General features: G+C 48.0%; 2 protein-coding genes across 2 annotated transcripts; one reads left to right on the top strand and one right to left on the bottom strand.

Moving 5' to 3' along the window:
- Positions 1 to 46: 46 nt before the first annotated feature.
- On the top strand, positions 47 to 19,570 carry LOC135814014 (P2X purinoceptor 4-like). The gene is made up of 13 exons (XM_065327058.1): positions 47 to 340; positions 10,823 to 10,970; positions 11,383 to 11,454; positions 11,698 to 11,767; positions 14,207 to 14,357; positions 14,532 to 14,615; positions 14,886 to 15,039; positions 15,599 to 15,684; positions 16,572 to 16,616; positions 16,825 to 16,918; positions 17,292 to 17,357; positions 18,516 to 18,614; positions 19,012 to 19,570. Exons 1-13 carry the CDS (start codon positions 210 to 212, stop codon positions 19,066 to 19,068), a joined length of 1,257 nt encoding a protein of 418 aa, XP_065183130.1. The 5' UTR covers positions 47 to 209; the 3' UTR covers positions 19,069 to 19,570.
- LOC135814012 (uncharacterized) lies at positions 19,176 to 26,607 on the bottom strand. The gene is made up of 6 exons (XM_065327057.1): positions 24,498 to 26,607; positions 23,333 to 23,492; positions 22,796 to 22,956; positions 21,844 to 22,020; positions 21,172 to 21,309; positions 19,176 to 19,986 (listed from the first exon to the last, which is right to left on the bottom strand). Exons 1-6 carry the CDS (start codon positions 26,409 to 26,411, stop codon positions 19,684 to 19,686), a joined length of 2,853 nt encoding a protein of 950 aa, XP_065183129.1. The 5' UTR covers positions 26,412 to 26,607; the 3' UTR covers positions 19,176 to 19,683.
- Between the last annotated feature and the right edge of the window lie 4 nt (positions 26,608 to 26,611).

Raw genomic sequence — 26,611 nt, 5'->3', positions numbered from 1 at the left:
ATATCAAACATGCGTGAGCTGATATTTTGAAAACTGTATCCGTCCGGCCTTGGCCTTGTGTCTTTCGAAACTTTCGTTTTCATGGCTCTGGCTAGGCCAACAGCTAGCTGTGATTAGGCTGTTACATTTCAAAGAGTGACGAATGTGTTGGGTCTGGATTGAGGTGCAAGTCGTGCTGAGATAAAAGATACCTCTTTGGGTAGAGAAGAATGGGCTTCGCAGCTACCATATCCAGCGTACTGCTGGAGTATGATACATTGAAGGTGGTCCATATCAAAAGTAAGAAAGTTGGTATCATCAACAGGCTGATTCAAGTTGTCATCATTGCGTACATTATTGGGTAAGCGATGTTACAATTAATTTTATTTACTACTTACAATGTATATCCAATACACAGAGAGAGAGAGAGAAAAAAGAGTAAATTATCGTGTCCGTTCCTAAAGGGAACTCACGACGGCCGCTAACACCCGGTAAACCACAAGTAATACACAGAGAAAAGGATAACCGGGGGGGGGGGGGGGGGTCACTCCCCAATCATTGTGGTGAAGACACGCACAGCTCAGTGGTTTCCGGAGTGTCACACACTGTACGTCCGGTACAACCACCTGTCCCCGGGGGAAAATCGCGGGAAAACACCGCAAAAACGCAGGGAAAAACGCGGCATAATATGGCATAATTTGTGGTGAATTTGCGGTGAATTTGCGGTAAATATGCGGCAAGTTTGCAGTTGATATGAGTCAATTTTCAGTGAGTATGTAGTGAAATCAATCAGTTACAAGTCTCTGGTGTAAGCACTCGTCATACTTGAGTACAAAGCCGCCACGATGAGACGTTGCTGACCGAACAGTGCACCATGTTTACGTGTAGCGCAACAAAAAAGTTCAAAAAACGCGGGAAAATCGCGGAAAACGCGGTCTTCTAGAAAATCGCAAAAAACGCGGCCGCGGAATCGCAATTTTCCCCGGGGACAGAACCACGGTCATGATCGTACACCCTTTTCGTCCATTACTGTAAGTTGGCAAATTTTCGGCCCATTCAAATTTCGGCCTCCCAGGGCTGAAACACATTTTGGCTGCAACAAATTTTCCGCCTGTACTGCTGCTGCCTCACTGTCACAGTGAACCTTGCAAAACGAAATTTCGGCTGCAACAAATTTTCGGCCAAATATGATCAGGCCGAAAATAGCCGAAAATAAATGTGCCGAATATTTGTTGACTTACAGCAAGAGTACATAACAACCAGGTTATGTACTCTTGGTTATGTACTCTTGCTTACAGTATGTGGTCTGCCTATAGTTCATCCAAAAAAGCAACGAGAGAGCTTGGAAGCTCAGGGCCCTACGCTATGCTTTTTTGCCTTGATGACCTAGACAAAAAAAGCATAGGGATGTTATAATTTCTTGGCTGGCTACTGCGCTAGCCCCCACAGTCTCACACAGCTTTTTATACCACCCTCTCCTGGCATATATACCGGCATGGTCGGCACCCGATCTTCATGTTGCCTGATGATTGTGTCGTGGCTGGCTGATCGTCCCTACGTGTTAGTTATCCCAAGCCCGTTTGCACAAAGTATATGTGCGCCTCTTGGTAGTTCCACTCAGGCGTACCTCAGACCCAAAGCACAGAGAGAAGTCAGGGTGGCGGAGCCCTCAGGTCCGATTGTATAGTAAAGGAACAAAGGAACAGTAAGAAACTACAAAGTCAAAGGCCACACCGGCTCAAGCGGACAAGTCCGCTTGAGCGGTAGCGGAACTCCTATAAAGAAAGTCAAGAAAGCTATAAAAGAGAATAAGACTAATACAAGACTCATACAAGACTAATCCAAGACTAATCCAAGACTCCTCGATATCTGGCTAAGTCAGCGAACTTATACTAGCTGAAATCTATGCGAGCGGCTACGAAGGGAAGGATCGAGCAGGCAGCAGCGAACGAGTAGTGAGCTGTGCTAAACTCAGCAAAGAGTAATGTATCTAAGTATTGAAGCTAATGCTAATCATGAATCGAAGCAACTAAGCGGAACAGCAGAACAGCGGACCGGCAACAGAGACAATAGCTGACAGTTCTATGGTAATGGATAGTCTAGGTCCGGCGACAGAAGAGGTAACTCTATCCTAATCAAAAGGAAGAGAACATTGATGAAGAGCCGCGGTAGAGGTAGGTGACAGGCTGATAATGAATGTGTGCAGCACTACTATAGTATTGGTGAGTAGTACTGTCTACGCAGGGCCATGACATCTCCCTCGGCTACAAAGAAAAGGGTCACGTCCTCGTGACGGGAAGAAACAACACAAAAGAGCAAATGAAAAAGGGCTAAAATAAAAGGAAACTAAACATCGCCGTAGTTCCAAAGAGGGTGTGAGCAAGAGGGAACAAAGCTTCAGACTTCGAATCAGGAAACGAAATCGGAAAGAACCTACGGCTAGAACTAATGAACACAATGTAAAGTCTAGTTTCTTTGGCAGGTGGCATCTCTAGCAGGGTCTAACCTTGGAAAAATTGTGACGCAAAACAGTCACTAGCAGCAGAACAAAACTATACGATAACTGATGAGCTACGCCGAACAGAACAAAACGAATGGACAGCGGATCTAATCTATTGGCACAAAATCTTGGTGTGTGCTGGGAAACAATCCTAATCAAAGCACGATGGAGCTAGGAGCTAATTGTTCACTGCCTAAGGCACAGGACCAGGGGTAACAGTTGGGCAGTAGGCACTCGAGAGGTAGCTATGAGCAAAGGCTGAACTTAGAGAACTAACGATATGGGGCACAATTGTTCGTACATAGATAGTCTTACTTGGTGACACTCAGCGGGTAGCAGACAGAGATCAGTGCGGGCGGTACTCATGACGATGGTGGACGACAGCACTTGAATCAAGTTGAGCAGACACTATTAGGCACATGGAAGACAGTACTTTGACGGTAGACACTATAGAAGATGATGGCAGTACAGGATGGTAGACTGGAACAGTGCACTCAGGGTAGTAGGGAACAGACGACATCATAGCAGTACTAGTGCAAGTGCAGTACCAAACGGAATCGGCTATAGTGACAGGGTGGACGGACAACGAAGACATAGCAGAAACATTGATACTCCAGCAACTGGTGGCAATGCCTGGGTAAGACAGGTACTTGGTGAGGCTCAACAGACCACGGAATGGAATCCTGGTGTTCATGTCATCGTACTATAGGTGAGTGATGGTATCAGCATGGTAGGGTGAAACGATGAGACGTAGTGGTAGAACAGCAGAGCCAATGACTCGAAGTCAGGTAGCAGTAGGAATGCCTCACTCACAGGTGACTGGACTGGCGTAGGGAGAAGGCAGATCTTCCACCAACTCAAGAAGCGAATTTTTTCTTCCATCTCGAAGGATGGTGGCCTAGCTCATAAAGAACATGGCAGCGAGACAGTTGATCCACAAGAATCACTGAGAATAATCACTAAGACCGGGCGTAGTTTGGACGCAATACACAACATCCAAGAGACGGTCTTGTACCGGGAATAGTCCACACCATAGTATACACAAAGTTTGGGGAAACTTCGACCAATCGGCGGGGACCAGCAACCAGATAAGGTTACTAGAAGCGAGATGCACCAGACGAGCGCCAACGTCATGAGGACGGGCAGTGCAGACAGATACAGGCAAACGTTTTGTGCACACAGAATGCGCATGCACAAAGTTTCTGGCGTAACGTTTACCTGATACACATGAGGGTAGGAAACGCAACGGTTTGTACCTCAGCGAAATGCAAGCCATAGACCAAGTGTGTACACACACGAACTGTGCTGAACGAGCACGACGTGATAGTCTGTTAGCATGGCTCACGACTGCACACCACAATCAATGATCTGAGCGGCAGTGGGAGAATTGACTCTCCAGCAATGGGGTTTAACGCCAAAAGCGTTAGCGGAAAGAGGACCCAAGCTGTGTTGCACGTAATAATCAGATTCACTACAGAATCCAGCTTCGTGTAACAACAAGATTGACGGGTCATGGAACTATGGTGGGCAGCCTGGTCAGTCAAGGCCAGGTGGCAACAGCCCAGCATAATGCAGCGTAACATTCATATGGCTAAGAGAACTTAGCAGCGGAATACCAAAAACACCATAGAAGGGCACAATTGGCAGAAAGGACGGCGCGCATCAAACTGTAACAAGCCATCAGGCACTTCAGTGAGACACAAATAGGTTTCCCTAGGCTGCAATATCAGCAGCGGCGGCGTGTGCCAGATAGACAACACAAGTAGGCGTAAGAGCAGTGTCATTCGAGACATGTGCAACCACAATGATTACGTACTTTGTCTTTCTGGTACGCTGACCAGAGTGATTTACAACCACAGTATGCAAACCGGCGGAAATGAACGACACAGGGATACGGAAGGCCCACTGGGCGGCGTAGTGTACTCTCGTACCGATAGACAACAACGGCAACAATAACAACATTAATGCAGTCACACTCCCCGCAATGATTCATACGACAAGACTACAACTACCTTCAACCTACATGTACTTCAAAACAGAGCCTGACACCCTGGTAACACGAAAAAGTAACAGCCCAAAGGTGTACTTCACATAGACATCATAGTAGAATGGTACTCATCAGTGACCCGGAACCCGTGATAGAATAGGTGGATAAATCAACAAAACCTCCAAAAATAATAACAAAATGATAACAAAACAATGTTACGTCAACAGCTGGTGCCTGAACTTTCTAGTACGTATTCGTCAATCTAAAGTAAACCCAAGATTCTCAACCTCCGTGAACTCAATAACTACCGGTACCATTCATTACCTCTGCACCCCTTGAAAACCAGTAAACCCGTTACTGCTTGCAAAACAAATACTTCAGACAAACCCTTCCAAAACCTTGAAAAATAAAACCAACTACAGTAACCTCCACTGACAACCAAAAAAACAAAAGTCACAAAAGACGATGGTCTGATCGCGTGCATATATCTCCGTACTCTTACCTGGCCAGCTCCGCTCTCCGTTGATCAGTCGGACGCGAGCTCCCGAGCACCACAGCAGCCTTTCGCCGCTTGTCACGTAGCCGGCTACGCATTTTACAACACAAACCACTCCACGGTCAGATCGGACTTCAATTCCGTCGCCAGCACTCGGCAGCAATACAACGACGGGCAATCAGCGCAACCACAAACCGCGAGCCATCGGAGCTTTTTCTCTCTACTCCGATCTTGGATCCAGTCACGAGACCAGGAACTTCTCCAGTGACGATCCGAACCGCACCAATTGTGCGCACAATCCTTCTCTTGCACCAGGCGGAACCACATCGCCAAAGGCGCATCAGACCAGACGAAGCGTAAACCAGGCGAAACTCAATCGCCACGCGGAACAAAGGACAATTATCAGCGGAAACAGTAACGAAACATGAATAGGACGGAGGTGGCGCCAGGCGCCTGTTGCAGGGCGTATCAGTATCACGAGAGCCATCTCTCAATCACTCAATTATCAAGACAATCAATGCACCACAGGAGCTGTGGACAGCGGACAAAGGCCAACACCAGGAGATAAGCGTAAGTGGTCTGGCGGAATCAAGCGGAAGACCTACGAGGTATGACGCGCATACTCCGTCCCACAGCGTAAACGAGCTCGAGCACAGAGCTGGAGGATGGCCATCTCCATCAGGCGGAGAGCGCGTAGAGTCAACCTCTTCCCGGAGGAAGTGCTGCAGCGGTGAATGACCCAACGCGCGGGACCCAAACTCGTCGAGTACAACGTAGCACTCACGTAACTCATGAGCGTTTCGTCAACAGCTCCCACAGGAACTACATCGGCGGAGAAACCGGTGAACCATACCAGCTGAGCTGGTTTGAACACACAACGGAGTGAGCGCACGCTCAGAGAGTGCGGACTGTACAATCATGTACAACAAGGATCGCGGAGCATCCGGCGAAGAGACGAAACTCATTTTTTTTTGCGAGCGGATCGGAACACAGCTCACAGGCGTAACACAGGCGAAGAGATTGACCAGGGCTCCGGACGCGGAGGCAGGACTGATCACAGAGGCGTAGGCCAACGGAAGCAGCACAGTCAGTACCACAACACGTTTGGGAGCGTATGGCTTTGCTGAAACAGCAGAGCGGCGTAACTGACGATCAACACCGAGGAACGTCTCTTTTGCTTCTCTTCAAAGAGGAAACGACTGCGAACGCAGTGGTAACCTGGCGTAAGTATTCTCTTTGTTGCCGTACGCAACTCGGAGCGCGTGTCCTCAACGGATTTGGCGTACGACTCGTCGATCGACGAGGAATCGTCAGTAAGCACTCACAATCCAAAGAACTCGTGAGGCGGCGTAGATTACAGAGCCTGTACGGCAGAGCCACAGCGGAGGACGGAACGATGACGGAGAGTGAAAGGGCGTAGACCAAGAGTAGGGCGGAGGACCTGGGAAACTAGACCAAGAAGAATCCTGGTCACAGCACCAAGTGTCGTGGCTGGCTGATCGTCCCTACGTGTTAGTTATCCCAAGCCCGTTTGCACAAAGTATATGTGCGCCTCTTGGTAGTTCCACTCAGGCGTACCTCAGACCCAAAGCACAGAGAGAAGTCAGGGTGGCGGAGCCCTCAGGTCCGATTGTATAGTAAAGGAACAAAGGAACAGTAAGAAACTACAAAGTCAAAGGCCACACCGGCTCAAGCGGACAAGTCCGCTTGAGCGGTAGCGGAACTCCTATAAAGAAAGTCAAGAAAGCTATAAAAGAGAATAAGACTAATACAAGACTCATACAAGACTAATCCAAGACTAATCCAAGACTCCTCGATATCTGGCTAAGTCAGCGAACTTATACTAGCTGAAATCTATGCGAGCGGCTACGAAGGGAAGGATCGAGCAGGCAGCAGCGAACGAGTAGTGAGCTGTGCTAAACTCAGCAAAGAGTAATGTATCTAAGTATTGAAGCTAATGCTAATCATGAATCGAAGCAACTAAGCGGAACAGCAGAACAGCGGACCGGCAACAGAGACAATAGCTGACAGTTCTATGGTAATGGATAGTCTAGGTCCGGCGACAGAAGAGGTAACTCTATCCTAATCAAAAGGAAGAGAACATTGATGAAGAGCCGCGGTAGAGGTAGGTGACAGGCTGATAATGAATGTGTGCAGCACTACTATAGTATTGGTGAGTAGTACTGTCTACGCAGGGCCATGACAATTGCGTAAGCATGAAACTTAAAGTAGCAGCAAACAAGCCTTGATTGTCCTTGTTGTTCTGTTGTGTATTACGCTCTGCCTTTGTGGTGTTGAGCACTGTCAAGCACTCTGGGTACATCCTTTGGTGGGTAATTTCTTTAAAAAAAATCTTTTTTTAAAGACATAACCTGTGATTCAAACCCGCACTATCGCGCGCCCTGCATGCATCCCCCGATACACTTCGCATACATACTAATTCTTCCAAGTTGCTTCACGTTATGATCTTGCATTTGAAAGCCCTATTTGAATATGCATTGTGGCCAGCCGTCTTTGATGGTACGGTACGGTACGGGATAGGTACGGGACAGGTACGATCAAGAGTACATAAACCAGAGTGTGCAACTCGGGATGGTTCCTGTGGGAACGTAATTCGTGCACTACATCATTTCTGACGGCATGGTAAGCCACAGGTACGGTGAAAAGTTGAGTAACCAGTCGCGGTGGTGCAGTTCACTGAGTTTGTCCTGATTTCGGTTTTTTGAGACGGATAGCCTGGTGACTTTACTTGTCGGTGGATGTACGCAGCGTACACAGTCACACAAAACACTGAAATCCTGAAACAGGACGTCTAAAATCAAGCAAACTTGGCCGATTTCCGGGCTATGAAACATGAAAATTTGAGCTGTACGCAAGTCGCGGCTTGGCTGATCTCATCAGGGTGACGTAGTGCACGAACTGCGCTGTTTCAGATCTGATATGCACAGTTGCACACTCTGGTTTATGTACTCTTGGTACGATCGAGGGTAATACGACACCGTCTACCGCCTTGATGACGGCAAAAAAAAGCATACGGATGTTATAAATTTTTCAATTCTCCTATTTTTTTCAGGCATATCCTGGGATTCGAACCCGCACTATCGCCCTACATGCATTCCCCCATACACTTCGCATTCATACCCATTCTTCCAAGTTGCTTCACGTTATGATCTTGCGTTTGAAAGCCCTATTTGAATATTGCGGCCAGCTGTATGTGGCCAGCTGTGTTTGATGGTACGGTACGGGACAGATACGGGATAGCGCCAGGCGTGACACAAACACACAAACAAACAAACTCACAAATACCAAATTAAAGCTGTGTGGACCCTGGCTAGCGCCAGACGTTACTGAAGTAACGTCTTCTGTATAGCTACGGGAATAAAAACCTCATGTGATTATGCACTTGTACATGTACAGTCGTCCCTCTCTAATCCGGCACTTGTTTATCCGGAACCCGTGCAAACCAGCACACATTCTGACAAAACGGTTTTTCAGTTAATTTTCTACGCTTTAATCCGGCACTTGAAATCCATCTTCCAAAATTAGCATGAAATCCAGTTCCATTGGCATGCCAATTTTGGGAAATGGATCATGGATTATGGTTTCCCCTGCCCCCCCTACTGTTTTGACCTGGCTAGAACCCTGATACACTCATACCTCGTTTGTCCGCGCGGTTGCACAAACGATTTCTTGCAAGTTGGAAGGCTGTTGGCTTGTGCACATTCTAGACGTGACCCGGCTAAACACCAGTCAGTGTTGAATGTCAGTATCATACCAGTCAGTGTTGTGCTAATTGTTGCACGTCCTGACTCGCCGCTATCTTGCTTTTACTATTACTAGTAGTAGTAGGGCTGAAACGATCGTGGATTTTCACCTATCGATTTCTCTTTGGCATAACGATCGATTATTCAAAAATTACTCTGTTTCCATAATACCAAAAATCTGCATTAGTGAAAGAGTAGCTCCGAAACATGGCAGTTTTGAAATCAATTGAACCTCAGAACTTGAACCATACCTCTGGCAACTGCATACTGACAGCGGAAATTGATTTAAACTTCTCAAAAACGGCAGTTTTCAGTACCTTTTGGACTCAAAATCCCTAACAAGTAATCTATAACGTAACTAGCAGCACCCCCGGCCAGCGTTGCCTGGCCGAACGTGGCATGCGGGTGAAGCAAGTACATGAACAGCACACGTGCTCAGCACGTGGTGGTGGCCAGACCGCTGAAGTCCTGGTGAGGGAGGTTCTTCATCGTTGGAAGGAGAAGGAGGGACGTCTGTTACGCCTTCGGGAGGCTGGTCAGGGTTGTCCATCACCTGGTGGCGGATGAAGCGGCTCAAAAAATTCATAAAATTACGAACAAAAGTGCGATGCGCTCTTCACTGCAGATCAGATGCAGAGTGCAGTCAGTGCAGATCTTTTGTATCCTTTTGTTGCAGATGTTTCTATTTGCAGAGAACGGTTCACGTGGTCCGCAGCGCTTGTGCGGCTGCTAGTGCTACCTATGGCCTAGGCTAGGTGGCTACATGATTCGCACGCTTCGCGTGCTCAGTGCTTCTGCGCGCGGCTGCTACTGCTACTCGTACTGATCGTGTCTGCTACCTACACTGTTCGCACGCTTCGCGTGCTCAGCACGTGGTGGTGGCTACACGATTCGCACGCTTCGTGTGCTCAGTGCTTCTGTGGCTGCTTCCGCTAGCTACACGATTCGCACGCTTCGCGTGCTCAGTGCTTCTGCGGCCGCTAGCTACACTGTGCTACACTGTTCGCACGCTTCGCGTGCTCAGGGCAGCGCTGCTCCGCAGCGCTTCAGCGTGACACACACACACACACGTCACAGGTGCCTCTTCTTTATAAGTAAAGATGATCTGTTGATTGTTAAGGAATTATCGATCGACTAGCTCCTTTGCGAGCTTGCACGCCATTGCAAACTTGATGAGGGCAATTTGCTAAAACCTAAGAACTGACCGCACGATGAAGACAAGTTCGATAATTGCGGAGTGATCCGTAGAGAGCAGGCTGCTGGTATATGCGCATAGTATATGCAGTAGTTATGTGTGTGTGTGTGTGTGTGTGTGTGTGTGTGTATGTGTGTGTGTGTGTGTGTATGTGTGTGTGTGTGTGTATGTGTGTGTGTGTGTGTGTGTGTGTGTGTGTGTGTGTGTGTGTGTGTGTGTGTGTATGCGCCGGCCTGTGCACATCATAAGGGCCCGGTCACACATGCACTGGGGTCTCGCTTCGGCGACGAGGTTCTGCGGCAGCGAGCCTGGTGTCACTCCAGCGGAACCACTTGTGTATGGTCACACATACAAACAGGGCAAACTCCTACTTTGGCGGGAAATGAGAGTAAAGTGGACTGTGGTGCATACGGTACGGAGAATAGACGAGGTCAATGACTATCTTGCACGCATTTTTGTTGCATGGACCTCATACGCATACAAATTTCTCGTAGCAAGTCCATATACAGCAGACAGTGGTGTTTTCCGCTGACGCGAAACCGCAAAAGCGACAGTCTCGCTTCGAAAATTTTGGAGGAAGAGGATTGGAGTTTCCGCTGAAGCGGAAGTTTCGCCGTTGCCATGGTATTTTCGCTCCTGCGATGTCGATTCAGCGGATCTGCTACTTTCGAGTGCATGTGTGACCTATTCAGCAGCACTGGCATGTATTGGTGCACGTGCACACCTGGCACACTGCGTCGCAATGCAGCTATTGCATTGGACTTGTGTGCGAAACTATTCCACTGCCAAACACCACTGTCATTCAAAGTTTGAGAATGCTCTCCATTTCCTGGTGGCATTGGATGACATGCGTTATTCCTGCTTGGTGTTTCTGTTCTGTTGGCTTATGCAAACCGTGTAGGTATGTGATTGTCTACAAGAAGGGCTACCAGGACACGGAAGAAGTTGAGGGAGCCGTCACGGCCAAGCTGAAAGGTGCTGCGTATCCGTTGAATGCAGGCCTAGCGAGTCGTGTTTGGGATGCAGCCGACTATCATATTCCACCTCAGGTTGGTACTCAGAGTGTAGATCTACGCTGCACGCTGTAGTCTGGTTTAGCGAGACGATGCTTTGCTCAGTGGTACCAATGTTCTCAGCACAAACGTGACCAGGACCGCCGCGTGGAAGTCGTTGGCTTTTGAATTTGAACTTGTCGCGGGATCTGTGGGCAACATTGGCTTTGGCGGGTTGTCACCTTTAACGCTGCTCTGTGCGACTCTTGCACCAAGCTGAGCTGGCTGTGAAGGGCTTTTTCCGTTTTCATTGTGAATGTGCATTGTCATCTGGTCATGGCCCGGACTAATTTTCATGTGACTTGTGTGTTTGTGTGTGCGTGTGTGTGTGTGCGCGCTCATGTGTGTGTTTGCGTGTGTGTGTGTGTGTGTATGTTTTCGTGTATGTATGTGTGCGATTTGGTCTCAGCAAACTGGAGCATTCTTTGTAATGACAAACATGATCATCACGCCAGATCAGCGTAACATGACCTGTCCCGAGGTATGTACATGTATGTGTTTGTGTTCGGCAGGTGTGTGTGTGTGTGCGCGTGTGTGTGTGTGTGTGTGTGTGTGTGTGTGTGTGTGTGTGTGTGTGTGACAACCGTTTGCTTCGAAAGCCCATGACCCCCGTCTGTGTTGGTTATAAGGCTTTGTTTGTATTGAGTGTGGAAATTGAAGGCATGATGCAATGTTTGCTAGTTTGATGCAGTGTTTGCTTTTTTCCTTTTCTAACTTATTACAGAGTCTAAAGAATGCCAAGTGCTACAATGCAAGCGACTGTCCATCTGGTCAAATGGTCCCAGCGGGAAATGGTAATGCTGTGGTATTTTAGGGTGTGTGTGTCTGTGTGTGTGTCTGTCTGTGTGGCAAATTTGCAATAACTTATCTTTGCTAAGTAAAGGGCCGGGTTCCGCGGCACTTGGCTGCATGCAACGGAGCAGCGCGGTTCCACTGGCACTCGCTATTCGCGGTACCGCGGTCGTGCTCCATGTTTTTTGATGATGTTTTACCTGCCTGCGCAATCGAAAAAAATGCTCATGTTCTGGCCTGCGCAACGAATAAGAATTTGAATTTTAAAATTCTCGCGTACAAAACAATGCAAAGTACGGGAAACAGGTCGAGCCACGACCGCGGCTCACAGTTTTTGATCGAGAATCGTAGCAAGCTCGCGGTGAGCCGCGGTCACTATGGTAATGATGACGTTTCAAGCCGCGGATGACGAGCAGAGCCGCAGTGGAACCCGGCCCTTAGTCCACTGCTGCTGCTGCTGCTGCTGCTGCTGCTGCTGCTGCTGCTGCTACAAGCAGCAGGCACAAACAAACAATTACCGAATAAAAGCGGTGTGGACCCTGGCTAGCGCCAGACGTAACTAAGGGCATGATCGATTGGACGAATCCCGAGCAAGTCACTGATGATGAGCAGTAGAAGGTGTTCCAAAGCCACCATTGGTCCAAGCCGGTGTTGACCCCGTGCACGAGCGGGAGATTTGACTCATGTTTCAAGCTGGGGGGGGGGGGGGGGGGGCAAAAGACTCCACTCCTCAGTGAGAGGAGTGTTCGCTGTTGTGTGCATGTTTGACAACCGATTGTTTCTATTTGTTTGGAATATGTCCGGGAATGATTCCTGTTGTACTACTACATATAGTACCAGTAGTAGCAGATAATGTGCCACAAGACTTTCGAATAGGGGGGAGGGGGGAGAGGGGGAGAGTCTACTGTATAAGTACAAAATTTCGTTTACGAAATCTTTCGTTAGATCACTCCACCAGCAGGTTCGTTACGTACTAAATTTCGCTTTTGGTCAAGGTCTGTCACCCCAAACGTTCAGAAAAAACTTATTTCGTACCCCCTTACAAATTTAGCGAAAGTTGTGCACGAGCTGTTCTTGGACCGTGGTGGGCAAGTGTTCTGATGCTTAGTAGCTGTGAACAAGTCACGGCGGAAAAGAAATGCAGGCAAGAAAGCCAAAGAAAAAAGACAACAGGAGCAACCACAGGTAAACTGCTAGCTGGGTTCCTTAGCTGCAATATCAGCATCCGTGAATGTGCCAAACAGTGAGCGGCGGTGATCACTGCCGGTGACATCGACAAAGGCATTGGGCAACTCCACCACAGACAGTGTATCTGTCCTGTCCTTGTGCGTGTGGAGGAGCATGACTGCATTTAACCGACTCCGGCCCATTGTGGAGCGGAGATAGGTCTTGATTCTCCGCATTGCTGAGAAAGATCTCTCGCTGATGGCGTTGGTAGCTGGGCTTACCAGAATCAAGCGCACCAACTTCAAATTTCAGACAGAAGCTGCCTCTGAGATGTGGAGTAGCCCCGCAAGAACTTCAGCACAGACTTAAACGTGACATCGTAATCAGAGGGCATCTGCGTCTGAAGGAGGGAAAACTGGGTCAGAAGGTCGGAGTTGAGATCCTCGCTGTATAACTCTGTCACTGCCTTGAACTCGTCTGTGGTGTCAACTCCTTTGGCACTCTTCAAGAGAAGGTTCTCTATCTGTGTGTATATGGCGAAGCCCTTCTGATCAAAGCGGGTCTGGATGGAGGACTTGGCACTGTCAAGCAGAAGAACACAAATGGCAGGTCACGGAATCCGTCAACTCGTCATAGTGAGTTGAATTTATCGAACCAAGCTGGTTGAAACGCGCACTCAACGAGAGATGTCCGCGCGCGCGCCCGCGCGCGCGAAACTTTGTTTTGGAAACGCTAAGTTCCAAGGCTGATGAGCCTCCATGGTGTCCACACAAGTAGCAATCAGAGAGGAAAAAGACACGCAACTAAGAGTATCTTTTTGGAAATGCGGAACACAAAAAGCAGTGGATCAGTGAAGGTGTGCAAGCGAAAAGCTTCCGTGGATGCGCTCAAGCAGGGAGTCACAACTGCAGGTACAACCAAGGCAAGAATCCAGGACTCTTGGTGCTACGCTGGACCTCCACCAGGGTGCCACTTCCGTTTTCCAGGGGTTTCTGTACGCGAAACTTCGGAAAGTGGCTGCTCAACATGCATCAACAATGACTTAAAGGCATGCATGCTGGGCAAACCAGTGTAGTAATATCTTCTATCTCTTATTTGACGGGAAAGATGTTTGCTCCCCACACCTGAGCTCATGCTTTTCCGCCGAGTTTGCGTGGGAAGCAAACATCTTTCCTACGAAATCATTGCCGAAGCCGTTATCACTATTTCTATCTCTATCTCGTTCTTTTTTAACACCTGCCGTTGTCCACCATCTGCTATTGCCGTTTCTACAGGTCTTATGACGGGCAGATGCATACCATACGACTCCTATGATTCCGATACTCGTCATGATGTCTATGAAGAGGACTTTACTAATGGATCAGCAGTGAACAAGACCTGCGAGATCATCGGCTGGTGTCCACTGGAGAAGGATGTCACTCCATCGTAGGTAGTATTGTAGACACGCGTCCTCTGCCTCTGCTGAGTGTGTACACTGCACTGGCTAGTTGTACTGTATAGACTCTTGCAATGCGTTTTATACGGTGTGTATCGCCTACAGGGTTGGACGATACACCTCTATTTTAAACAACTTCTGTGTTCAATTGTCTTTTTATACAGTCCAGCTCGCCTTGGTAACGAGTCCATGGAGTTCACCGTCCTGATCAAGAACTCGATCATCTTCCGCAAGTTCGATGTCCGCCGGTACGTGTTGTTGAATGTGTGTACATGCACTTGTGCACGTGCACCTATGTACAGTGCTGCGCAATGAAATCCAGTTGCGTCTCTCCAGTTTGCGCCTTGCATCATTCCCCAGCCCAGTGTTCTCAGGTCTAGGGCTGCGCAGCGCCAGGCGCGTGCTTGAGTGACACGACTGGATTTCACTGAGCAGCACGGTACTTTTGAAGTAAATTTAAAATGCCGTGTGCTGTACGAGTTGCACCACTACTGTTGTGTCTTGTGTTTTGCTGATAGGAGAAACATCCCGTCTACCTCCACTGAGAAATGGTTGAAGAAATGTCGCTATTCACCCGATCACCCTCAAGACAAGTACTGCCCGATCATTAAGCTGTACAACATATTCAAGTATGCTGGAGTTGCTGACCAATGGGATGATGCAGCAAAGAACGTGAGTTTTCGGCTGGTGCTTGGGATGCCCGTCACGCTTCAAGAAAGAGAAGAAACGGTCTGTCACTACAATGTGAAACCGTTCTGGGTTTCTACCAGTTTCTCTGCTCCTACGGTATTGACGTTATACGCTATGTGCTAGATCGTTACTGCGATGACTTGATGCGCAGTGAGTGATGACATAGACTGGTTTAGAAGTTTCGTGAGCTATAGTGAAGATGCAATGAAACTAATTTTGCTTGTGTAAAAAGATTTTGCAGCAATCATAAATTCCATAACCTTATTGTAGATCACTCACAACTTGTCGCAATGTAAGGAAAATGACGCCTCTTTTTTCTCTTCTTCTCCTTCACTTGATCATTCATCAACACAGAATTTACCATAGATAGATGTAGCATTAGGAGGACTACTACAATGTCAATGTGATCCTATCCCCGCTGCTCTCTCTCTCTCTCTCTCTCTCTCTCTCTCTCTCTTTCTCTCTCTCTCTCTCTCTCTCTCTCTCTCTCTTTCTCTATCTATCTCTCTCTCTTTCTCTCTCTCTCTCTCTCTCAATGTAGGGTGCTGTCATATCAATTGACATTAACTGGAGTTGCAACCTGGACCATGATGAAGACGAGTGTAATCCGAAGTATACCTTCCGACGGTGAGACCCTGAAACGGAGATACATGTACTGTAAATCAATGAATGGTCGGCGCCTATTTTTTATCGCTTATTTTCGGCCCTCGTCTTTGAGGCCGGAACATTATTGCGGCTACAAAATTAGTTTACGAGGCATAAACAGAGTATAAAGGCAGGGGTAGTATGGGTTGACATTTTGTATGGCCGAAAAGTGATTTAGCTCTCAGAGGCTCGCCTTTTCATACGTGCTGAAAATTTGTAGACGTTACAGTACACAGAGGGTGCAGTACTCAGAGGGTGCAGTACACAGAGGGTGCAGTACTCATTGTAAGTTACGACTTGTGTTGTGTGGATGTTGACCGTGTGCTTGGGGTCTGGCTTCAGTTGCTAACAACCAGGGATGAAATAATCGTACCGGTTACTCTACTATTGGCGTGGAGTGGGTGCGCGCATGTGTGACAATGAGCGACTTCACTGATACTAGTAGCACGGTTGATACAGATTACACTGCCGAGAGTTCGCTCGGCGAGTGCATACGCCACAGCGCAGAGTCAGAGAGTATAATATACCATGTACACGGGTAATCAGGGAGTAGTAAAATACCGGTATTTTACTACTCCCTGATGGTAACCAACCAGGAAGTCGTTCATGTGTGCCTGGTGGCTCTGTGCAGCTCACGGATCTCATTCCGGGTTGCACGTGCCCCTTGTACCACCCCTCACAGACTACGTATCTGCACTTACAGGGAAGAAGCTGTCGAAGTGTGCAGGCACTGCCAGGTAGTGTATGACATTTTTGATGTAGGCGGATGCTTACTAGTACTCATGATAGACAATTACTGTGACTGTACTTACAATTCCATGGTGCACCGGTGCTTGTAAATGTGTGTGTTTTCTGATGACACGGCACAGATTGGACAACCCTGATGTGGCACTCTCGCCTGGCTTCAATTTCCGGTCAGTCCTGTTTGCGTGCTCTGTTTCTGCTGGCAATAGCATGTTCTGCTCTTGTCATGTGTACTCCCAGCCCTGCTTGACTTCAGGGCAATGATGTCACATGACAGCGCTGTGAAAAGTTGAGCCGTGAAGGCCGTTGTGTTGGAAATTGCTGGCTGCTAGTGATCTTGAGTGTTGCTTATACGCTGTACTGCCTCTTTACCTGCAGTTATTCTCAGTACCACTCTGACGTAAACGGGGAGAAGACTCGCACCCTCATCAAAGCGTACGGCATCCTCTTTGACATCAAGATCAGCGGAGAGGTGGGTGCACAGTAACATGCACTGTACACGCAGATGCTTTTTGTTCGGACTTTTGTTTCTTTCTGTTCAGCATCCAGTGTGAGTGAAAATTGGTTCCGAACGGCTACAAGCGCACCTGTGCATGCCACTGGTAGCGAGGGCACGGGTGAGGATCCCCGCTTGTTTGTGAACAAAAAAAAGTCTTCTGCAGGACATGTTCAGTCCCACGTTTGATAGGTACTAGTGTCCGTATCAGCCACACACGTGTAGCGGAACGGTCTCGGCTGACGGAATGTTCTAATGTGCTGATTGATCGGTTTGAACGGAACTGTGGCGAGATCAGTGCTTCTTGCATTTGACCTATGATAGGCTTCTCTTGCTGTGTTCTGTGTAGGCGGGAAAGTTCAGCCCCGTACCTCTCCTTGTCAACCTGGGCTCTGGTCTTGCCCTGCTTAGTGTAGTAAGTACTGTGTCCGTGGAAATCTCTGTCTTTCTTCATTCCCCTACTGGTCCTATCCGCGAGTATGCATTATACCAAGACTACATGGGCGTGAAAACCGTTGCTGCAGTTCAGGTGGGCACCCTAACGGATGTAGCGGCAAAATTCCCGGATTACATCACTGCTCTACTGCAGTTTGTCCGTGTACAAGTGGTATTCAAGCAGGTCTACAGCTCAGCTGCACACCTCGCATTGCTCTGTACTGCTCATCTGCAACAGCACCGTGGCGTAGATTTCACCGTCATAGATTCTCCTAGTTCAAGCTGCACACTCTCGCTTCCATGTACTCTTGGTTGTCACCATGGTCACCTGGTAGCCTTGGTAGCTCATGAGGCTTACTGATAGGGGTGAAACGATTAGTTCGAATACTCTAATTTCAGAAATTTTCGGTGCTCTATATTTTCGGTATGAGGGCAACAGGCTAGGTTAGGTGAACAGAAATTTTCGGTACAGAGAAGCAGTTCCCTATTGGTTTATGTGTGTTAGTGTTTGTTCGGTGTATTGAAATTTTAGGTATGAAACAGACGCACCGAAAGTACCGAAAATAAAAGTACACCGAAAATTTCTGAAATTACAGTATTCGAGTATTCGTTCGAAAATTTCAAACGAGCCAGTATACGAAATTTTGCACTCGATCGTTTTTTATTTTATTTTATTTTTTTAGTATTGGCATTCTATTTTTCAAAAGCTTTAGTTGTACCGCTCGTCCACTGGTATGCATGTGTTATGCATGCCTTTGAGTCAGTATTTTATGACTTGGACGATGCAATCACCACGGCAAGTGACGTTAGTTATGACTTATGAGATATGAAAGTATGATTGAAAATCGTTACTTTACACTCTGTACAAGACGTTGGCGACTTTTGTTCTATGTTCACAGATAATTTCTTCCGAATTGGTCAATAACTCACAAATTTAGCGCTTTTGAATTTTGATAAATACTCGGATACTCGATCGAATATTATGAATGAGTGATCGATTGGTCAAACTAGATACTCGTTTCACCCCTACTTGCTGACTATCCTTCACTACGGCTCTAGTCTAGACATTGTGTGTACTCAACAAGGGGGGTGCTCTATGTTCTTATGTTCTCTTGGTTGGCTATGCCCCTTGCTACAGGCTACGATCATGTGTGATTTCGTTGTCCTACACTTCCTGAAGAAGCGCCAGTTCTACCATGAAAAGAAGTTTGAAGACGTGGAGGTGCAGGATGATTTGGTAGGTGATGGCGTGTGTGTGTGTGTGTGTGTGGTGTGTGTGTGTGTGTGTGTGTGTGTGTGTGTGTGTGTGTGTGTGTGTGTATAAACGCAATCCATAGGATAATTTTTCAAGAACTGTCGTACAATGAAAAATTGAATGTCATGCACACTGCTCAACTGTCATCATAGCTGTGTTCCTTAGCACTGCTTTGTGGGTTTGCCTAGCTGTGTATTTTTAAATCTATCCTGCACTCCCCGCCCCGTGGTCACGTTGCCTATATCAGCATCTTCCTAGGTCTTGCTTGCACTCAGCTCTTACTTAGCAACTCGTAGATCCAGCACTCGTTGCATGGCGTGCGGGTATCATAATTATCATTACATAGCAACTTACTACGGATGTCTGTGCCTGTGTGCAGCTGCCCGAAGGCCTCTTGTCACCCAGCGAACGTGATTCGCTAATCCAGAAGCACTAACTCCACCATGAATAAGCAAGCATTCACAATCAATCTCAAGCAATGCCCAGACATGCTCAACACGTGCCAACAACACACACACGCACGCATGGCAGGAATGACATACCACAGTTCAACAGTTCAGTTCTCACGTTACAAAGTCATGATATTTTTTACACACAACACACTCATATCTTTGAGCAGTGAAAAGCACGAATTTATTGACAAAGATGAGTACAGTAGTATCAGAATTAAAAAGTAATAATAATATGAAAAAACGTTTGAATTGTTTTGGTTTGCTATCAATCAAAGATAACTGCATGCGATTTAGCCTGCACTGCACACTGTTTCGTCACGCTCAAATGATTGCACAAATTTCTATCTTTTTGTGTGCTGCGTTTTACCTTGCTGTTAGCCTAGCGAGCACTTTTCAAGTCTTAAAATTAACCTTGTAGCGGGCCTGCAAGTATACGCATTGCTGCTTCTGTCACAGATATTTGTTCAACATGCTACGCGCAACAAACCCGTCTGTGTTGACTGTGTACACGGTATGGCAGTAGCGGTGGCGGAGGAAGCACAAGGGTACTTGCTTGATCCACGTAATCGCCACCCGGACTTCTCCATAAGTACTCTCACTTAGTACTTCCACGGGCGCGACAGCGACGTCTGCAGCATGAACTTCTTCAGGCTGACGAATTGCTTATTCTTCAGTGTCGTGTTGTGGGTAACCAGCTCATGCCGGTCCAGCGCATCCAATGACGGCCGCTTTAAATCGTGCTCGGCTTTCATCGGTGACAGGGGTTTCACTTTCTCTGAACTCTCCTCAATGTGCACGGTCTCCTGCGCAGTATGGCGGTACGACTCCGAGATGAACTTTGCAAGTAAGCGGCTAACTATCGCGTTGGTTTGTCGCACAGTCTCGCATTGTGATTCCTTCACCTAAACAACAGATGGAAGAGCCAAAGCAGTACAGATGAATAATAGTGCCAACCCTTGACAAGTAACACTGGCTGAAGCCATCAACACACAAACACACAGATTCTGGTCTGGCATGTAGTTACATCTACTTCAAAATAACTGTTCCCGAGGAAAATCACGGAAGAAAATCTCAAATTCTGCGGCAAAACGGTGGTAAATATTGGCATGATTCGGGCCAAAATTGCAGGGGATTTGCGACTGTTTCAGGGAAACTCAACCAATCTATAGGTTTTGCCTGCCAGAAAGTTATTTGCATCGCACAAAGAAGGTTGAGAGAGTGAAAAGGAAGCTGTCAGTATGTTATCTTCATGATATCAATCACATCAGCCTGCAAGCATGGTGCGTGGCACACACACACACACCTCAGACCTGCCCATCGCAGAAGCGGTGATAGCGAACAGCTATGTTAGACATTACACCATTCAACAGCTTGCAAGGCTGATGAATTGACCACCACTAATTTTTAGCCTGGTATCCACCACACAGCTGATTGAAGTGGCTTTTTCTGGCCAGTGAATCCCTATTTTTCATTTTTTCATTCTTTTTTCTTTTTCGACACACACCACACCACATACTCCGGCATACACTGGCTGTTGGTAACCACCCGGCAGAATGAAAGAAGAGCCAGGAGAAAGAGAAGAAAGACGTGTGCGACCATAATCGTCGGGAATTGAACCCGCAACCTCTCGATTGGAAATCGACTGCACATACCACTGCACCATATGGGACACACACACACACACACACACACACACACACGTGCAGACTCCGGAGTGACAAGAACGTTGATCCATGTAATGCATGCACACCGGTCCACTTGTATTGTATTGTGTCATTCACTATCGCAAGGTTGTGTGTGACGTACAGTCGCGATTAGAAAAGGTACAGCTGGGAGCCAACCAAGACGGACGCACTACAAATTTCCACCAGGCACTTGTAGAAGATCTACTAAATGGTTTTTTTTACAACTCCCTGATTTTCACAGTATGACTATGAAAGCAAGAACACTGTTGTGATACAAACCAGGGAGTAGTAAAATACCGGTATTTTACTACTCCCTGATACAAGCTAGAACTGTGCATTACTAGAGTGTCCGCATTTCCCCACTACATGCAACTACTGCTGCACTGCTACTCTTAGTCTTACCCGTATGACCGACCAGCCGAGCAGGCTCAAGCGCCGGTAGAGCTGTGTTGATCTGCCAAGGCCATGGTCAACGTTGCGCGCTATCGCACCGGGCGCATCGACAACAACGGCAACGTGCCTCGCATCCGCACTGCTCGCCTACGTACACAACAGAGACAAAGCAAGGACAGAAATTCCACATCAGAAAACCATACTTGTAGTATCCGACGCACTTCTTATCAGAACTACAGTAAAACCTGGTGTAAGCGACCTCTGGGTTTAGCGACCACCTGCTCCTAATGGGACCTGGTTCTAAAGACCACCTGGCTTTAACGACCGCTTTCGCTTGCACCGTGGGGTGGTCGCTTAAACCAGGTTTTACTGTAACTTGAGTTTTGCAGCATAACCAACATAAAGCACATGTTACACTGGATGATGCACCTACTACAGTACTTGGTCTGTGTATAGCACATGTTACGTGTCCAAACACCAAATATAGGTTGGCAATTCTTCGAGTGTGTATAATCCGGAAGGACATGTCTATGGACTCGTGGAGGAAAGGTAAGTTCAGTGAAAAACGTCCGCAAGTTTGTGTTGCGCGGATACGGACTGCAGGAGTTCCACTCTGCTAAAGGTTCGCACGGGCGGTGCCATGCCAGTATGTACAGTGAACAGCGCACACGGTTCACATACCACATTCCTCTCCATGAGTGACTCCGGGTTGAGAACACCGTGCTGCCGACACGGGATAAACCTCAGCGCATGATGGTCATACATCAATGCAGCCGCGAAGAAGTCACCACAGCGGGAGAACGACTCCAGGTTTACGAGTTCCTCATTCTTCAGTTGTACTTGTAGTGCATGCCGTATCTGCCAGGGGAACACGTGCAACGCACAGAGTATAAACAGTGAACACCAGAAATACACTCACAAGTACACGTAGCAGACCCATTTGCAAAGGGAAAGGAAACATTACTGCAGCCATTGCATTCTAAAATGCACTTAGAAATACATGTACTGTATTCCCGTATGTCACATGACTGTCGCCTTGGAGTCGACCAATAACCGGTCAAGTTGCGCGGGCTGGAAAGCGCGATCCTGGCTGCAGCTAGCCTGCTGAACGGTGATGGAACTGGTTCCACTGCCCGTCGTCACTTGACCACGGGCAGGAGCGGAATATGGAATGAGTCTACCATTTCAGTGACAAGCTTTTGCGGTCTGAAAGTACATGCAAAAGTCATGTACTGTAGTACTAGCACACGGTTGTTGTCGAAGGCACTCTCAGCTCACACTCCAGTTACAGAATGGTTCATGTAAACTCACAGATTGTGAGTGATCTCCTTGGCCTGGTGCACACAGGAAACACGTTCCAGTCACTCATACTCGGGTAGTATCGCTGTTCATCCAGCCCTTGCCGCTATCGCGGCGCGGGATGGATTCCGCGGTACTGCCCTCGTACTCGCGCAGGAACCTGTACTTCCCCACTGCACAGGCAGTTGATAAAATTTTGATGGATACTTTGTAAGATCAAGAGCTCATACCCCCAGCATGCAGATCTGCTAGGTAGCGGTCCATCAAACTTTCTGACCTACGTCATTCAGCTGTGAACGACTTCACACGACTTTTAAACATAAGTATCACATACCTGGGTGACCCTGTCTCCAGGTTTCGACATGTACTTGAGGCACTCTTTCTCAAAAGTCGGATAGAAGCGTGCCAGGCTGTCACCTGCTGTTGCCAAGTCCACAACTATCCTATCCTGTTGCTGCAGACTCACAAACAGGGACGCCGCATCCGATAAGAAATCTGCAAGATCACCCAGTAGCAGAAGAGGAGAACGGGGAACACACTCATGTTACTGTGTAGTGTTGAGAAGTACTGTAGTGCGGCAACCGCAGTATCAACACACACACACACACACACACACACACACACACACACACACACACACACACACACACACACACACACACACTCTCTCTCTCTCTCCTGTCTTTAAAAGTGGCTTTCCTGGTATTCCTTAAATTCGTATTGTGCGCACAAGATGAAGACAGATGGCCAGACGTCTGCAGGTTGACTTCCGACATCACCCACTGGAGGTGCAGTTCGACGGAGTTCGTCTGGTCACCATACACAAACAACCATGGTGCCAGAGGATAGCCTAAACACCATGCCATCATACCTTTGCCGTACTCCTTTCCGATAGCGGCGTCACCAATGCTAGATAGGAAGAGCTCTACTAGTGCCTGTGGATACACACCATACAGCTGACAGGCGTGCAGCACACGCAATGCACTGGCACCGGTCATCTCAGCACCACCTGGCAGCGTGACTTCCACCTCCTGCGCAGGCAAATTTCGGAGAGCATAAATTCCACACACACACATAAGAATCACTGAAAGGGAAATTAGAACATCTCGACAGTGGACTACGCATTAAGCCGTGTGTCGCATTCTTGGGCCTAATCTTATCACAAGGCACACATCCGAGTGTATAGACAGTTGAATAAAACAGAGTACGTTAACTGTTAGCACAAAGTACCGCATGAGCGGCCTGCCACCTGGACCCCTTCCGTATCATGTTCTGAAGGTGGGGCGGATAACCCGAGTCCAGTGTCTATAGGTCATACAGCGCGTACAAGTTACAAACATCATACATTGCGCGGTCAATCCGTACTCACTCCACCCTTCCAGTGGCAGTGCACTAGTCACGTCCATACAAACAGGGAGCTGGTAAATGGCCATGTGTGGCCCTAGTACACTCAGATTATAACACCGTATGACCTTAGTCACACTCGGTCATACGATTTCCCTTTCCCTGGCTGTAAATCAAGGTGGGGCGCTCCCACGCGATGGAGCGCTCCCGCGGTTATCGTACTAGCAAGAGTACATAACCAAGACAATGCAACTCCTATCTTGAGCTGCAACTCCTATCTTGAGCTGCAACGGACTTACACAAGGCGGAAATTTTGTGTCGCTTCATTTTTAGGCAAAATAATGATCCAGTGCGTTTGCCTTTCCATGCTTCTCATGCAGGCACAGTGTTAGCTCATCAGGTTCTGTAAGCATGGGTCTACTGTCCGTTGTTCTGCGTCAACTACCAAATTACTTGCACTTCTGATCTCTGGCTACGCATGATGGTATCAGTGAGCAAAATGGCTGTGAAAGACTCAGCAGTGAAAAGCCGGCCGTGGGTTGAGAGAGAATGTCCAGTTGCACACACACACACACACTTGGTTACGTACTCTTGCTAGAACTGTAGTGAAAATAGAGCACAACGCATCGTCAGAGAGATACTGATGATGCGAATAACTACATGTACTATGCATTACTAGTATGCTAACTTACCCCCACAGCCAACATGTCAAACACTTCTTCCGCACTCTCAACGTTCAATAAGGCGAGGGAACACAACAAGTCGGCGGACACTGTCTTTGAAGTGATCACGCGTGGAAGCACATAGTCTTTGGTAAGCGCCTCCATCAGTGCTACATCAGTGCAGTGGATTGTCGCCATGCTGGTGATGAACTGCTCGCCACCATCTGACGACTCGGAGAACTGGGATGCCGCTACAGCTTTGCACACACGCTCTACACACCCCACACTCCAGAGGTCGGCCTTGCAAAGTGTAGTGAATGATCTACAGAGTGCAGCGTCGTCCAGGGATTCCATCGCAGCCAGGAAGTGTACTCTCCCTGCGCTAGCGACGCGTGGCAATTCCACAGACTCGGAGAACAACTCCAGGAAGGCAATCATCGCCGGCAGAGAGATGCTCTTAATGCTCTCCAGTACAATGTCGCCTACAACCTCATACAGGCAGGAGTACATGGCATTCGAGATGAGAACCGCACGGATGTTGGCAATATCACTGACGCTAAAGTCTGCCACGTGTGAGCGCATGGCGAGCAAGACATGACGAGCATCGGTGGTTGACAACGCTTGTGGCCGGGACTTGGAGAGCTCTGCAAGCAGCTCAGGGCCACTTTGAGAGAGCAACGCCTTCACATCGACCAGCACGGCTGGCAGCTTAATGTTGCGGGACTTGGCAGCATCCACGGCTTTTCGCCATTCGGGATTCGAGGCATGGGTGGCAAGCACAGCTGCAACTATCATGAGTGCTTGATCAGCAAAGGGTGTGCCTACACCATGCAATGACTGGATAAGACTGAATACTGCCTCTGGACGCAACAAGCTAGCAGACCTCAATAGTGTGGAAAGAAACTTCTGTAAAAAGCTTTCGGTGATCAGTATGCATGGCACGATCAGGTGTTTCACAACATCCGCATAGCGTTCTCCACCATCGGTCATATCGAAAATATCAACGTTTTGCCGGACGTGCATGCTAACCATGGCCAAGGCACGATCCCGATGCTCAGGCGGGAGCTTGGTTTGCGGGTGAGCCAAAGTCTTCAGAAGAGTTAACAGAAACGCCTGAGAAATGTTTGGCAGAACGTGGAGGACGGCAGCGATGAGACGAGATGCGATGACTGAGTTCTCAAATGCCCCCATTGTTCGCATGTTACGAAACACAATGAGCAGCTCATTAGGAGGTATCTTAAAGAGGTGCTTGCTACATGAAACAGCATTACAGAATCGCTCAAAACATGCAATGTCTGACATTCGCTTGCCAGCTTCCACTGAGCGCAAGCGTTTCGCAACCAATAGCAACATTGGCATGTCATCTACACCGCGATCGAACGCATTCAAATACAGAGTCATCAGCGCAGTACGGCTCTCTGCGTTCTGTAGCTTGTACATAATGCTAGCGCCCACTTCAGCCTTTTCACTTGGATTCAACTGCGGCAAGTAGTCTTGAATCGGTGCCTTTCCACTCAAACCTAGCAAGGAGTTCAAGTCAGGATTACTCTGCTGCATGCCTGGTGTATTTGCAGCCGCAGCAGGGAGTGGTGCTTGGGTGGTAGTCATAGTTCTAGGCGCAGGAACAGTGCCTCCGGCTTGATGTTGGCCATATCCACCAGCAAATGTACCATTCACTGCACCATATCGTGCAGAAGATGCAGACGACGAGTTAATGCTGGGTCTCCCATACGATGAGCTCTGACCAACGGTCTTTGGCGAATTCACAACTCTTGGGTTGGAGTTCGAGCTGGGCGACGCCTGTTGAGGCACTAATTGATCACTAGTCTTGTCGTCATTTGTAGCTTGAGGTCGCGCCTGACCAACTACTTTGGGGGAGCGAACTGAGCAGCATCTCACCTGATGGAGGCCAGGATGAGGAAGGGAGGAGAGGCGACAGAGCATATCCAGCACCAGGGATGTACGCGTCTTCAGCGTCCACTGCAGAGCTTAGGTCGATCATCTACATACGTGCATCAGTTGTCGTGACTCCAATGGACTACAAGTATAGTAGTCGATTCGAAGAAGACTGCATGTAATTGTAATCTCAAAATGAAAATACAGCTGTAGCTTCTGTTCTGGATCCTTTTTTTGACTTTCCTCAA

This window comes from Sycon ciliatum, chromosome 4, assembly GCF_964019385.1.
Source record: "Sycon ciliatum chromosome 4, ocSycCili1.1, whole genome shotgun sequence".
Lineage (NCBI taxonomy): Eukaryota > Metazoa > Porifera > Calcarea > Leucosolenida > Sycettidae > Sycon > Sycon ciliatum.
Note: the sequence above shows the minus strand (reverse complement) of the source record. Positions and strands in the feature narration are given on the sequence as shown.

What these genes read in the sequence shown, in the direction of transcription:
- LOC135814014 (XM_065327058.1), top strand. Translation starts at nt 210, where the DNA reads ATGGGCTTCGCAGCTACCATATCCAGCGTACTGCTGGAGTATGATACA. An exon ending in GGGATGATGCAGCAAAGAAC is followed by an intron (nt 15,040 to 15,598) that starts GTGAGTTTTCGG and finishes CTCTCAATGTAG; the next exon opens with GGTGCTGTCATATCAATTGA. An exon ending in GTCTTGCCCTGCTTAGTGTA is followed by an intron (nt 17,358 to 18,515) that starts GTAAGTACTGTG and finishes CCCTTGCTACAG; the next exon opens with GCTACGATCATGTGTGATTT.
- LOC135814012 (XM_065327057.1), bottom strand. Translation starts at nt 26,411, where the DNA reads ATGCTCTGTCGCCTCTCCTCCCTTCCTCATCCTGGCCTCCATCAGGTG. An exon ending in CTGGAGACAGGGTCACCCAG is followed by an intron (nt 22,021 to 22,795) that starts GTATGTGATACT and finishes TTCCCCTGGCAG; the next exon opens with ATACGGCATGCACTACAAGT. An exon ending in CACTCATGGAGAGGAATGTG is followed by an intron (nt 21,310 to 21,843) that starts GTATGTGAACCG and finishes TTGTGTACGTAG; the next exon opens with GCGAGCAGTGCGGATGCGAG.